The 13,937-nt window shown below is 47.7% G+C and overlaps 1 protein-coding gene across 1 annotated transcript in view; it reads left to right on the top strand.

The window, feature by feature from the left end:
* Positions 1-7,024, top strand: part of DOCK8 (dedicator of cytokinesis 8) — a 203,440-nt gene extending 196,416 nt beyond the window's left edge. The window contains exons 47-48 of the mRNA XM_080819435.1: positions 5,288-5,458; positions 5,917-7,024. Coding sequence (XP_080675561.1) covers positions 5,288-5,458; positions 5,917-5,977 — 232 coding nt within the window. The 3' untranslated portion in view covers positions 5,978-7,024. The remainder of the gene's footprint in view (positions 1-5,287; positions 5,459-5,916) is intronic.
* The last annotated feature ends 6,913 nt before the right edge of the window (positions 7,025-13,937 follow it).

Here is a 13,937-nt window from a genome sequence, read left to right as displayed (position 1 = left end):
GGGGCTGGGCACATACTACGTGACCGACCAATGGAACATCATTTGGTGGGGCAGAGAGCAGATCAGTCTGAGGAGGAAGCAGAAACTTACCCGTCTGATTTAAATATAGATGTCCACCCATGACTCGGGGGCCTCAAGTTTGTACCGTAGACACAGTGGGGCCGAGGACACGTGAGCGGGGGAGTGCCAGGTCTCCGGATTTGCACCTGACTCTGCCGTTCCCGCAGGTGTGGGACTTGGGACAGGGCATTCCATCTCTGCATCCCTCACTAACTGTGAAAAACAAGGGACAGGAGTGGAAACACTCTAATACTTCATCATCCTCCTATGGGACAAATCGTTTCTGTGCTCAGACTGCGTCCGTCAGGAATCATAACCATAATAATAAGTGTTCTTACTAAAAAGTTCTAAGCATTTTGTATGTTTTCACTCATTTAATCTTTACAAGCGTGACCAGGTTGGCTATTATTATCGCCTCCGTAGTACAGGTAAAGAAACTGAGGCATAAGTGCCCGGCTTCGTGTCACAAAGTTGATACGCCACAAAGCAGGATTCAGAGTCTATACCCGTAATGACTATGCTGTGCTATTCTCTTTAGGAGCTGTGTTCAGTTGCTCAGAACAGAGAACTGAAGGAAGATGGCTTAAATGACATAGAAACTTATTTTTTTCTCATATAAAGTAAGATCAGAGATAGTCGTCCCAGAACTATGTCATCCTGGCTCTCTCCATTCTTTTGCTCCGCCATCCTGATGGTAGCGCATCCGTCCTCACAGACACGAGATGGCTGCTAGGGCTCTAGCCATCATGACCACATCCTCGGAAAATATCGGGAGCAGAAATGAGGAAGAGCAAAAGGCTGTGCCCCTTTAGAGAGCTTTCCTGGTGACTTCATTTTGTATCTCATCAGCCATCTCTATCTGTTAGGGGAGGCTAGGATCTGTAACTTCCCAGGGAGACTCACCAGATGGAGTTCTGTTATTAGAAAAGAGAGAGAATGGGTTGAGGAAGGAACTAGCAATTGTTGGCCATCCCAAGGGACTGATGTGAGGACTGTGCTAGAGGAGCATCACAGAGGAGGGAGGCCAACAGATACAGAGATGGAGAGCTACCTCATGACCCTCTCTGTAGGAAAGACACCTACCTCCTTATGGAGAGGTCCCCAGAAGTGACTGTCTACAAAAGCCAGGAACCATGTTCTGGAGTTAAAATTTCCTTCCTCTCAGTCTGGTTTCTGTAGGATTCTGAGTTCTGGAAATCCCCAGGCACCTCTGCTATAAGAAAATGCTTGTGTTCAGGGACCTGATCAACAGAGGGGGGAACCAAAGAGCTGGGATGGTGGTGTCACTGAGTGAGAGCCGCACGGTCCGTGTCTGCGGACCTAAGGACAATGTGACAGATAAGGCCACTTGAGCAATCATCCCCATCGTAGATCTACGATGTGTAGATTTCCCAAGAGAAACAGGTCTTCTGGAGGAGGTAGATTTCGTGCATGGCTCTCTCGTTAGTTTATGGATTTGAATCAACATGGTGGTGGTGTGTCTGCTGGCTCCGTCGGTTAAGCATCCGACTCTTGATTTTGGCTCAGGTTTATGATCTCAGGGTGGTGAGATCGAGTCCGGTGTCAGGGTTGGTGCTGAATGTGGAGCCTGCAGAAGATTCTCTCTCCCTGTCTCTGTTCTCCACCCACCCCGTCAGTTAAGCATCCCACTCTTGATTTCAGCTCAGGTCATGATCTCAGGGTTGTGGGATTGGGCCCTCTCATTGGAGGTCTGTGCTTACCTTGGAGTCTGCCTGTCTTCTCCCTCTGCTCCTCCCCACCACTCCCTCCCTCCCTCCCTCTCTCTCTCTCTCTCAAATAAATCAATAAAAATAAAATCTTAAAAAAAAAATCTAGAGTATAGAATCCAAATGGAGGAAAGGAAGAAATACAGAAAATGTGTATGAAACAATTCATAAACTATAAAATTTCACACTTGATCTTAGCCAAAAGGCCGAGAAGTGATCATAAACTATAAAATTTGATAAAATATAACTTGATGTTACTATGACAACACCTGAAAAATTTTCACCCCACCTATGAATATATTTGTCTTTGTAAAGCGCTGTGTTCATCTGTCGCTCTACAGTGAGTTACCTCCAGACTTAGTGGCTGAAAACGACAACATTTAATTATTGTGCATGGGGTTCTAGGGGTTGGTGGGCTCAGCTGGGGGGTTTTTGCCCAGTTCCTCGGTGGCCCCCAGGCAGCAGCTGGGGCCTGAATTGCCTGAGGTCTCCCTCGCTCACATGTCTGGTGTCTGGGCTGAAAAATGCTCAAAGAGCAAGTGGTTTGGGACTCCAGAGGCACGTGTCCCAAGAGACAGAACCAGGTAGAAGACACACTGTCTTCTTCACCCCTGTCACAGAGCCCATAAAGCATCCACCCACGTCCAGGACACATGGCACGCCATCAGCATGTGCCAGCTGCCTCTTACTACTTCGGAGCACAAAGTCTAGGGGGAGTTTAGTTCATTCCCGCCAAGTTTTCAGAGACACTCCCAAGGATGCGGTCAGCCCCCGCACAACCCTACACAGTCTGCCGATGTTACAAACCCGGACCTTGAAGTCATCCTGAAACTGATGGGATTTTGCACACATCCTGAAACTGATCGGATTTCATTGCTTTTTAGTTCAGAAGCAATAAAAACATAGGGGCTGGTGGTGATTTCTCAGGATTTGGAGGTTCTGTACCGCCCCTTCCCACCCCTACCGGGAAGCTTCGATATGCAACCTCAGACATCCTACGGTTTGCTGCAGTTAACATCAAACTTGAAAGACTAGTGAAGGTGCAGTTAGGGGGGTTCTGGCTTCTGGCTGAATTAAATCGAGTCTTTTTCTGCCTGGGGCTCATTGTGTGGGAAAGCTGTGGTCACGGGTTTATTTTTGCCGAGGCCAGATAGCTTCCCCCCTCCTGTGGCCGCATTTCCACCCTCTTTGCCTTCGGCTGTCACCCTGAAAATGCGTTCAGTGTTAATACAGAGGATTGGGGTCACAAGGTCTGGGTATCCCCATGACTCGCCCCAGATTTAACCCTGCAATTAGGAAAACAGTTTAAACCACATTGATCACCAGGATCCCATTCATCTGCAGGGCAATAAAGAATTACTACTAATCTTTGCATGTCAGCTGGGTTTCAACCATTATGATGTCCCTTCAAGGTCTGTAGATTTGTAAGTTTCCCGAGGTAGCACAGCATAAAATAAAAGGCAAGACTCTATCATGTTTAAATAATACGGTTTTCTTCTTTGGTATGTAGTGTACTCAGTGGGAGACCGTGGAAACACTAGGCTTAGCTGTTTACAAGTTAGGTCAACACAGTGAGCTTTCACGATTTTCCCTCTGACGCTTTGCAGTTTCACCATGTGGAGCTCCGTAGGGATCTGTTTCTGTCAATGAGAGGATTTGTGTCTGTTTGCAATTCTGGAAAATTATCAGCTGTTATCTCTTTTAAATGTTGCCTCTTAATTTTCATTCCCATAGAGAGTCATTTAAATGTGGGCTGGGCATCTCCATTCTATCTCCAGGTTCTTTTCTTTTCTTTTTTTTTTTTAAGATTTTATTTATTTATCTGCGAAAGAGAGAGAAAGCTTGGGCTGGGGGGAGGGGCAGAATGAAAAAGAAAAGCAGGTTCCCCGCTGAGCAGGGAGCCCAGCAGAGGGCTCAGTCCCAGGACCTGAGATCATGACCTGAGCCAAAGACAGACACACTGAACTGACTGAGCCACCCAGGTGCCCCTCTATCTCCAGGTTCTTAGCCATTTTTCAATATTTTTGACTAAAAAAATTTCTTTGGTGATTTCCTTAGACCTGTGCTATAGTCCGCGTGGTCTCCATTTGTGTCTGGTTTATTCTCTACCCCGTCCATTGGGATCTTTCTCTTTATCTTAGTGCCTATGTTTTTATTTCTAGAAGTTCCATTGATTTTTTCTGAGGTTTCCCTGATCTCTTTTTTCATACTCTCCGATTATTTTCATCATGAATTTTGTACCTTTTTTTTTTTTAATTACATCTCTGTTTTAACCTTTGGTCTTTTATATTGTTCTGTCATCTCGAATTCTTTTTGGGATGTTTCTCCTGCTTGTTGCTTCTGTGGGTCTTCTCCTGTGATGACTGTATCGTGAGCTCATCTTTGGCAGGGGTCCCTGTTTCTGTGGGTGGCCCAGGAGCCCTGATGGAGAAAGCATTTCTCCAGAGCAACTACACACTCATTTCCGTCCGAGCCCTGGGGGTTCCAGCTACCTTGGTTGCTTTTTAAGTTAATTTCTCACCTTGGAGCACACACCACACAGGAGTGTAAATTTGTGACCCATACCCACGTGTGGGGCAAACCTAGAATTTTAGTTCTTAGACTTGCTCTCCCAGTGATGGCCCCAGACTGTTAGCAAGCTTTCATTCCACCTCTCCGGACCCTCTTTCATTAATGGGGTAGCAGCTTTTCAAGCCCCCGACTAGATGCGAGTGGTATATTCAGAGCCCCATTTTGCCCTTGGCCGAGGCTGCCTCTCCTGTCTTGTGTGAGCTCCCAGCACGCCGCACCACACCCCCCCTCAGCCTCCAGGACCCCTGTGCACTCTTGAAACTCTAATGGGCAGATCTTGGGACAGCTGCCATGACATCAGCTCCCACTATCACTCTGATTTGGATCTTTCTCCTCCTGTCCAGCACCTGGGGCTCCCCTTCATCCTACAACAAATGTTTGCTGTACGTTCCAGCACTTCTATGTGTATGCAGCAGGGGTGGGGTGCTTTGGCTCTGTCTACCACGTCGCCATAAGTCACTTTGAGTTCCTTGTGAGCACAGAATGACCCTGAGTTTGAATCCCGACTCACCGCTTCCTCACATGTTACCTCGGGCAAGGGACCTAACTTCTGAGCCTCAAGACAAAAATGGAGACAAATACAGGCTTTCTGGATTTGTTGGGAAAATTAACCAGATAATGTATGGAAAACTCCTCGCATAGTGCCTGGCTCGGGGTAACTCAGAGGATCACGATCTCTGGGTCACTTTTCAAAGACATTGATTCCTGGGTGTTCCTCCTTTGGTGTTCTGATTCCTGAACTCTGAGGTTAAGGTCCAGAAGTCCAAACTTCTGAAAGGCTCCACAGGCAATCCTGATAGGCCATCGAGTTTGTAGGCACCCTTGGAGGGGGTCAAGAAATGTTAGATAACCTCCAAGCACCTCAGACTCCTGCGAAATACCACCTCATTCCCCGCCCCCCACCCCCAACCCCGGTGTTCCCATCTCAGGTGCGGTGAGGCCGTGGAGAAAAACAAGCGTCTCATCACGGCGGACCAGCGGGAGTATCAGCAGGAACTCAAAAAGAACTACCACAAGCTGAAAGAGAACCTCAGGCCAATGATCGAGCGGAAAATTCCAGAACTCTACAAGCCGATATTCAGAGTTGAGAGTCACAAGAGGTGAGTTCAGTTGCTGGGGGATGAAGGACAGGGCTTGGGGCCCAGTGGGTCAGAGCGCACTCTGCTGTACTCGGGAGCTGCACAAACTCTGGGGACTGGGAAGTGCACCTGCAGTCAGAGAAGCCGCCAGAACCTGATCTGTCCGGCCTCTGTCCTGAGTGCCTTCCACTCCCTCTGCCTTCTCCTTGACCGCCCTGGGACCCCTTCATGCTGGCCTTCTGCCCGTGGTCTTCCCAGGACCAATTCCCTCCTGTGTTTTCTCTGGTGCTGGTGTGAAGGGATCTCAGGACCTTTGCACATTCACTAACTTACTGAGTTGCCCACAATCCCTGCCTTTTCTGGTGGGTGGTTTCCCCCTCCTCCTTAAAAGATTAGTTGATCTTTCTTACCTCTGTTTTTGTGTTTTTGTTTTGTTTTGTTTTGTTTTCCCTCTCTCTCTCTCTCCTTTGTAATTTCAGAGACTCCTTCCACAGATCTAGTTTCAGGAAATGTGAAACGCAGTCATCACAGGGCAGCTAGGAAAAGCTGTCCTCACGTATGGAGACCGAGGCTCTGTGACCCCGGAGAAGTACTCGCTGGTACTTAAAGCACAGGACATTTGCTGCACAAAATGGACTGCATTCTCCTTGACGGGACAGCGCCTCGGAAGCCTTAGGATCCCAGGACCGTGGGAATTACACCCAAATGGGGTCTGGCCAGATTTTGGCCATCGGTACTGCAGGATGGGGAGAGTGGAGGGTGGTCAACCAGGGGAGCCTGTGTATTTATCAAAGCATGGTTTTCCACAATATCGTACAAAACAAGGCATAAACAGCACCTCCTGCTGAGTGGTCGGTCACTGTTTACCGGAGAGATGACTTCCTCTAGCCATATGGGATTTACAGGATAAACCCGCACTGCCCATGGGAAAATGGAAACATTGTCCGCCGTCCCATTCAGGGTGAACCTCCTGCATTCCCTGTTTATGGGAGAGGAGGGTGAGCTGGCAGGAATGCAAAAACGTGTTCAATAAATCCATGATGGGAGGCCTCACTGGAAACTCAAAAATCATGATGATGGTTGGAAACCTGGATCTAGGTGAATTATTTGTGAATTTGGTACCTTTTTGGTAACGGTGGGCTAGTTGTTGTGTAGTTATTTTTGCCTAATTGTTACTGTGTGTTAAGTTAATTTAACAAGCATTTATAGAGGAGGAACCTGGACTTACTGAGTTAAGAGATGCCCGGTACTTGGCCGTATTCACTTCCGTTCACACGCTTCTCCCGCAACACCTTGCATTTTTTTTTCCTGCTCCTTCTCGCACCCTCTTTTTCTCCTCCGGCCTGGGACCAAGTTTATTTTTGTAAAAGGATAATAGTTCTGCTTTCATTTCAGAATGCCAAGCGGTCTGTCGGCGTGTATATATATATCAGCTACAGAGACAACTGAGCTCGGATGACTTCAGACAATGTACTGTAGGAGACAAATGAACTCCATTATGGCTTGAGGATTAAATCATATATTTTTCATATGCCTGATGCCCTTGACTGGTACTAAAAATGTAATAAGAATGGCAAGCGAAACGTTTCCCTTCGCAACTCGTGTTTTTTTATTTCAACAACTCACAGCTCTCGCAAAGCACTTTGGAGAAAAGGAAAGTTGCAATAGGCGTGGTCCTCCCGACAGGGCTGTCCTGGGGCCCACCTCTCCGGTAGCATTTAATCTGGAGTTTATAAGAGAGAGAAGTGCATTTGGGTAATCCAGAACTGCTGAGACATGAATTTATATTCTGAAAGTGATTTTTTTTTTTAAAAACATAAAAGCTTACTAGTTCACATGGCAAACTCTTTGGTGTTTAGGCATTTGGGGAAGAATTCTTTCTAAAGGATATTATATCTTTAATTGCTTTCCTAAATTAGTACATAGGAGACGCTATAATTCCATATGCTGTTTGCGTCTTCTGTGTGGGAGGTTCTGGGTGAGGCTCAGGTCACATAACATAGTCCCTGTCCTCCAAAGCCTGCCGCCTTAGCAAGGAGGAGCACCTCTGTGCGCGTAGCCACGACAGAGCATCTAGAACAGGCAACAGGCCCTACAGAATGGAACCTTTCATGAATGACTCAAGGCTGGCCATCAGTCCTACCAACATCTATCCTATTTTGCCCTCAAACAGTAAGTGGTAGTTGCTAAGCTACCTACGGCTGTCTTTTAACTCCAAGAGTCCTAATAGTCCCAATGAGCTAAGATACTCTTGATTAAAAGTCCCCTGTGTTTAGCTACCTGTTGTCACATCGTTGTTGTTTGGTTTTTGTTTTTTTTTTTTGTTTTTTGTTTTTAGTCTTTCTTGTGTCACAGTGGGTGCGGCTTGCTTCCCAATTTCACGGACTGTGTTAACTTCTGCATTCTACCCTCTACCCCAGTGCTGAATTTACAGAAGACGCTCAGTAAGTGTTCACTGGATGGCTAAGTCCATGAGTGCGTGTGAGTAGATTTCTGGAATAGCCCTGTCCGCTAGAAATGTGATACAGCCCACAGGTCTAATTTTAAATTTTCTAGTAGCCACTTTAAAAATAATCACGAAAAGAAACAGGTGGCATTAATTTAAGCAATGTATTTTAGTTAACCTGATATATAAAAAACATTATCGTTTCAACATATTGTCAGTACAAAAACTATTAATGAGGTATCCTACGTTCTTTCTGACGCTGGTTGCAATGTCTGTCTGTCTGTATTTGACACATTCAGATTTTATACTTGCAGATTTATTCTTTTTTTTTTAAATTTTATTTATTTATTTGACAGACAGATCACAAGTAGGCAGAGAGGCAGGCAGAGAGAGAGGAGGAAGCAGGCTCCCCGCTGAACAGAGAGCCCGATGCGGGGCTTGATCCAAGGACCCTGAGATCATGACCTGAGCCGAAGGCAGAGGCCTTAACCCACTGAGCCACCCAGGCACCCCTATACTTGCAGATTTAATCTCTGTTAAGAGCAGTCGCATTTCTGGTGCTCAGTAAGCCACATGTGGCTGGCGGTCAGTCTCTTGGACAGTGCAATTCTAGAAGCTTCCAGCTTTTGTAACTTGATGCCCCGAATGTATGGGCTCTGAATAGGGGGTTGAGTCTGGAGAGAGAATGACAGAATTCTGATTGAGAGCGCGTGGGCTTCCCTAGAGGTAAGGCTGGTGGAGTTGGGGGTTTGGACTGGCCAAACTTGGTTTTGGTTCTCCCACTCTTTATGCGTTACCTCTGGCTCTTTTCTCGGTTCCAGAGAATTTAGTCGTTCCTCGGGTAACAGTTATAAATACAGTGGAGGCATTACTGCACTTACATAAATTAATAGCAGAAACAAAGAACTTGGACACAGTCCTCTTAACCCTTAAACATGAGGTTAAGAAAAGCATTTTAAACATTCCTTAAAAAAACAAAACCAAAACCCAAAAAACCTTCCCCAGAGTAAAACAAATTAGGGGTGCCCGGGTGGCTCAGTCAGTTGCGCATCTGCCTTCAGCTCAGGTCATGATCCTGGGGTCCTGGGATCTGCCTGGTATTGGTCTCCCTGCTCAGCAGGGAGCCTGCTTCTCATCTCCCTCTGCCTCTCTTCCCAGCTTGTGCTTGCTCTCTCTCTCAAATAAAATCTTAAAAAAAAAAAAAGAGTTAAACAAATTAGGCCTTTTGGTTTTCTAAAAATTAGACAAACCTGATATACCCTGATAGCATTTTGATTTTACTTTGGAAAACCCTTCTGTGCAAGTTTTTTGGAGGCATCCGCTGATTAGCTTCATGCTGCCTCTCCTTTGGCAAGGTCAAGGGTGCAATTGTCCCTGTCTCCTAGGGATCTCCAGGAAGGGGCACCTGGCTGGGTCAGTTGACAGAGCATGGGACTCTTGATCTCAGGGTTGTGGGTGGGAGCCCGCCTCCCACGTTGGGTGTAGAGATTGCTTAATACTAACATCTTTTTTAGAAAAACAGAATCTGCAGGGAAATGGGACATATGCTGTACAGGTCTGATTGCATTGTCACGCCTGGTACTGTCTTGGACTCTAATTCTATTCCCTAAGGAGTTCTTTCCATGACAATAGGTTTGTTTTAAAATTAAAAACTTTAGAGCTGTCATTGCTAATTGTGGTTGCAAGTGTGTTTCCAGAGACAGGGAGCCTTTGTTTTGCTTTGAATGTATTTTTAAATGCTTGTGATCTCAAATGTTGTAAAGCTGCTATTAAGTATCATTTTGCAAACCAAACAAAACGCCCCAAAGGTTCTAATACGTCCCAGAGTGCTGGGTGTGTCCACCGTATCCAGTGCATCTTTTTTTGTTTTTGTTTTTTGTGGGTTTTTTTGTTTTGTTTTGGGGGTTTTTTTTGTTTTTGTTTTTTACTGAAAGCAGTACTTCCTAATCTTTCTCACACCATGGGCTTAAATGTGATCTATTGAGGCGTAACAAAAAGCCCACAAACTTGTTAGCTTGAAAACAGCAATCAACAATATCTCACCCAGTCACTGCGCATTTGAAATTCCGGAGTAGCTTACCCGGACTGTCCGATTTGAGGTATCCCAGGAGGTTGCAGTCAAGCTATTGGACAGAGCTGCCATCATCTGAAGGCCTGACTGAAGCTGGTGGATTCGGTTCTAAGGTGCTCATTCCTGATGTTGGGAATTGGTGCTGGTCTTTGATGGGAGGCCTTAGTTCTTCTCCCAGCGGACTTGTCCCCAGATGCCCGAGTGCCCTCCTGACATGGCTGCTGACTCCCCCTAGGGGGCGTGATACAAGAGAAGTAAGGCCAATGTGGCCGTGTCCTACCTGAGCTAGGCTGCGAAGTCAGACTCCCTCACGTCTGCCATCTTCTGTGTTTCAGAAGTAGGCCACCAGGGTCGGGCCCCATTCGGGGGGAGAATTCTTAGGCTCCATGTTTTGAGTGGAGAAGTGTTAAAGAATTTTTTGAACATATTTTTAAAATCACCATAATGGGGTACGTTAAAATTCTGTATTTGCTGACTCACTGGGACCTATGGACAAAGCTACTTGCTGCTAGAGATTTCCAGCCCTGGAGTCCCACCCAGCAGGCTGGGCCGGTCAACCTCAAGTAATAACTATAACCCAGTTCCTGGGTGCACCATGGCACACCACTTGGGAAACTCTATCTAGCTGCAGAGTAGTTCTCAGTTGGCCATCTTTTGTAAGGGACAGAACACCAAACTCAGTTTAGTGTTTTCAAAGGGGGTGGTGGAGTTTAGAGGCTCACATAACAGGACAACCCAGAAGTATTGTTGGGTCGGATGCAGCTTGATTCAGGACCCGCAGAGCACGTCCCGGGTCCATTTTTTATCTCTGCTTCCTCCTGGCTGGCTCCATTCTCAGACTTTCAGTAGTGGCCCCTGGAAATTCCAGCTCCTCCCGAGGGATGGCAATCAGGCAGTCCTGAGCCTTACAACCTCATCTGTTCCAGAATTCTCAGGGAAATCTTTTGGGTTCATTCTAAGTGGAGTGGCCTGTGCTAACCAAGGTTCTCCCTTCACACTAGAAGTGGGGTCAAACCACATGGCTAGTGATCAAGGGACCAGTAGTTCCTCAGGGAACTGGGAAGAAAGGGGGAAAGGAAGCAAAGCAAGCCACGAGAGGCTCACTACCAAACATTTTGCGTTAGAGCATTCAGAAGCAGGAGATTGTATGGACATCAGGATGACGGTTTCTTTCCTACCATGTTCACAACTACTGACTCAGGAGGACCCTCCCCGGGAGGGGAGCTGAAGGGGATATGCAGTATAAGAAGCAGGACCTAAGGCTTATCGTAGACGGAAGGAAAGTGGGGACCGGAGAGATGGGAGTGGGATATGTCACTGTACCATGTCATTTGTCCTCTGGAGTGTCTTGCCAAAAATTGTGCACCTGATCAGGAATCAGAACTATAGAGCTGAAGGTGGGGAGGGGCACTGGTAGGAGAGTGAGCGGCAGGGAAATGGAATAACAGGAGGTTTGACTGGGTTAAGTCAAGCATCAGAATTGTGCCTTTCACTCATCATTGGATTCCCAGGGCCTGGTCCATAATGGACACTCAGTGGGTGTTTATAAACAGCCAATATAATGGATGAAGGTGGCCACCAGTGATGATTTCTTCCAGACTGTTCCTTTTCTGTAGCTCTGAGCTAAAAGCAGTACCTAAAGGAGGACAGTCCATTTGGGTCCATTGGCCCCAGAGGAATGCCTTCCCATTCACTCTTGACTCTCTCCTGTCAGTGCATGGGCAAGACTTAGGAGGATTTCCTCCCCTTTCTGGCGCCATCCCTTGACTCAGCCTAAACTTTATCCTTAATAACCTTAAACCTAACCTAACAGAGCCTGATTAAGAACCCAGATCTCCAATGGTCATGAAGTTTGCAGTCATAGAATTCCTGAAGGAAATGCAACATGGCCTCAGCTGAAAGTGATTTGGAGAGATGTCCCTGCTCCTGACCCCGCGGGGGTGTGGAGGTGGGGGGTGGGGCACCCATCTCTCTGGAATGATGCTACTGAATCCAGCCCAGCTCCTAGTCTGACAGTGATGTCTGTGGCATTCGCCTGGCAGCTAAAATGGCTTTCACTTTTACTATTTTCCTCACGCCCTGGAAGACGGCAGTCACCAGCGGCAAGGATAAGGGAGTGACTTTCCAGGTGGTAGAGCTCCAAAGGATACAGTGAAAAATCAGCTTTTGTCCCTTATCAGTTCCTTTATGCAGTGAGAGAACAGGACATAGATGAATACGTTCTGTACGGATAACAAGTTCTGTTAGCCAACAGGATTGTCAGGATTATCAATGAGATAATAATAACAACAAATTATTATTATTATTATTATTATTATTATTTAGAAGACCACGTGACTGCCCAAGGCCTCTGGACCAGGGATCAGAAGCCCTGGTTTCTCACTCCTTCGCTCTCTAGTGCAGCAACTCTGGCCAAGTCACTATTCTGCTCAGCTTCAGGGTTTGTTTTTTTAACTGTAAAATACAGATAAACGTTGCTCTGTCTTCTTCCTACCTGCTGAGGAGATCCAGTGAGATAATGAAAGCATGGCACTTGTTTTGGAAACTCCGGAGGGTTTGCCCCCAATATAAGGAAGCACTGTTTGCACCCCACACCTTCAGAACGTTTGGCCAGGCCCCCACAGGCCGCACACCCCTCCCCAACCCCCCGGTGGCGGCATTCATCAAAAGGAGGCCAAAGGTGGCCACAGGACAGGGGCCTGATTTCCCAGTAAATCAACGCCTGGCCTATTCAGCTTGAAGTGCCTGTCGATCCCGGCTGGCCGGGGCCAACAGGGAGGGCCTGCAGGGGAGCGCAGAGCAAGCGTCTCAGCGGAACGGAGAGGGTGCACAGCGGGCGCCTGGAAACCCAATCCGACCTGGCTTCCCCCCCTTCTCCAGCGCAGCGTGTTTCCAGGGCATTCCTCTGGAAGGTAAATACACGGGCTCCAACAGCCCACCTGTGTCCATCCCCTGCAACCCCCGCCCGCAGGTGCTCCTCCAGGGTATCACAGCACACTGACTCCCCCTGGAAACAAAGCTACCCCAGTTTGCCTGGAGCCCTAAGGAACAAAAAAAAAAAAAAAAAGAAAGTAAGAAAGAAAGGTGGGAGCAGGGACGCGTAGTCACCGAGCTCACAGGCTCCTTCAGCGGCCCGGCCTTCACCCACAGCCTCGCCCACCCCGCTCCATCCGCTCCAACTTGGCTGCCAAGCCTCCGAAGTCTCTAGATGCCTAGAAGCCAAAGGTTTCACAAAAGGATGGTGTAGGGCCCGGCAACGGAATAAGAAACTCAGTGGCCCAGATCCACGGAGAACGGAGCCCACAGCACCCCAGCCAGCTCCGAGGTTGCTGTGGGGCTGACAAATCCCGCAAGCCCCTGGGGTTTTAGTGCGCCTGCTCTTGAGGGGTGGGGGTTTGTGTGTTTTCTTGTTGTTTTTGGTTTTTGGTTTTTGCTGTTGTTGTTGGTTGGTTTTGTTTGTTTTGCTTCAGGAGCAGAAAACTGCTTCAGCCTGTCATTCATGGTGAGTACTCGGACTTGAGAAAGGAAGGAGGGATATGGGCAGGCTCCGGAGCCTTTTTTCCTCAGGAGCTGTGAAGCTGCAGGAAAAGGAATCCAAGTGGGAGCCAAGTAAGGTCGTATCATGAGACTTGGGCACAGTCCTAAAATCTTCCCCGGCCCCCTCCAACTAGAGGAGGCCGGATGGGGGCAGCTCACATGCAGTTGGAATGAAAGGGTAAAAAAAAAAATTGGGGGGAGCGGGGGCGTTGTCCAGTGGAGTTCCCCGAGCAGAACCCCCACCCGTACCAAGCTTGGTGTTCACCTGTCTGAGTTCTGGTTCTCATGGCAAACCCACAGCATTGGGAAGCCAAGGGGTGCACCATTTCCTGCAGATGAGGAAATAACACCCAGTCTCTGCCCTGAGAGAGCACCCCCATCCAGGGGGCACGTGCATGTGTGCACACAGCTGGAGTGAAGGATTGGAAGTGTCCCCCCCCCCATTA

The sequence above is a fragment of the Martes martes genome, assembly GCF_963455335.1.
Source record: "Martes martes genome assembly, chromosome: 12".
NCBI classification, from domain to species: domain Eukaryota; kingdom Metazoa; phylum Chordata; class Mammalia; order Carnivora; family Mustelidae; genus Martes; species Martes martes.
The sequence above is the reverse complement of the archived record's forward strand: the minus strand, read 5'-3'. Positions and strand labels throughout refer to the sequence as shown.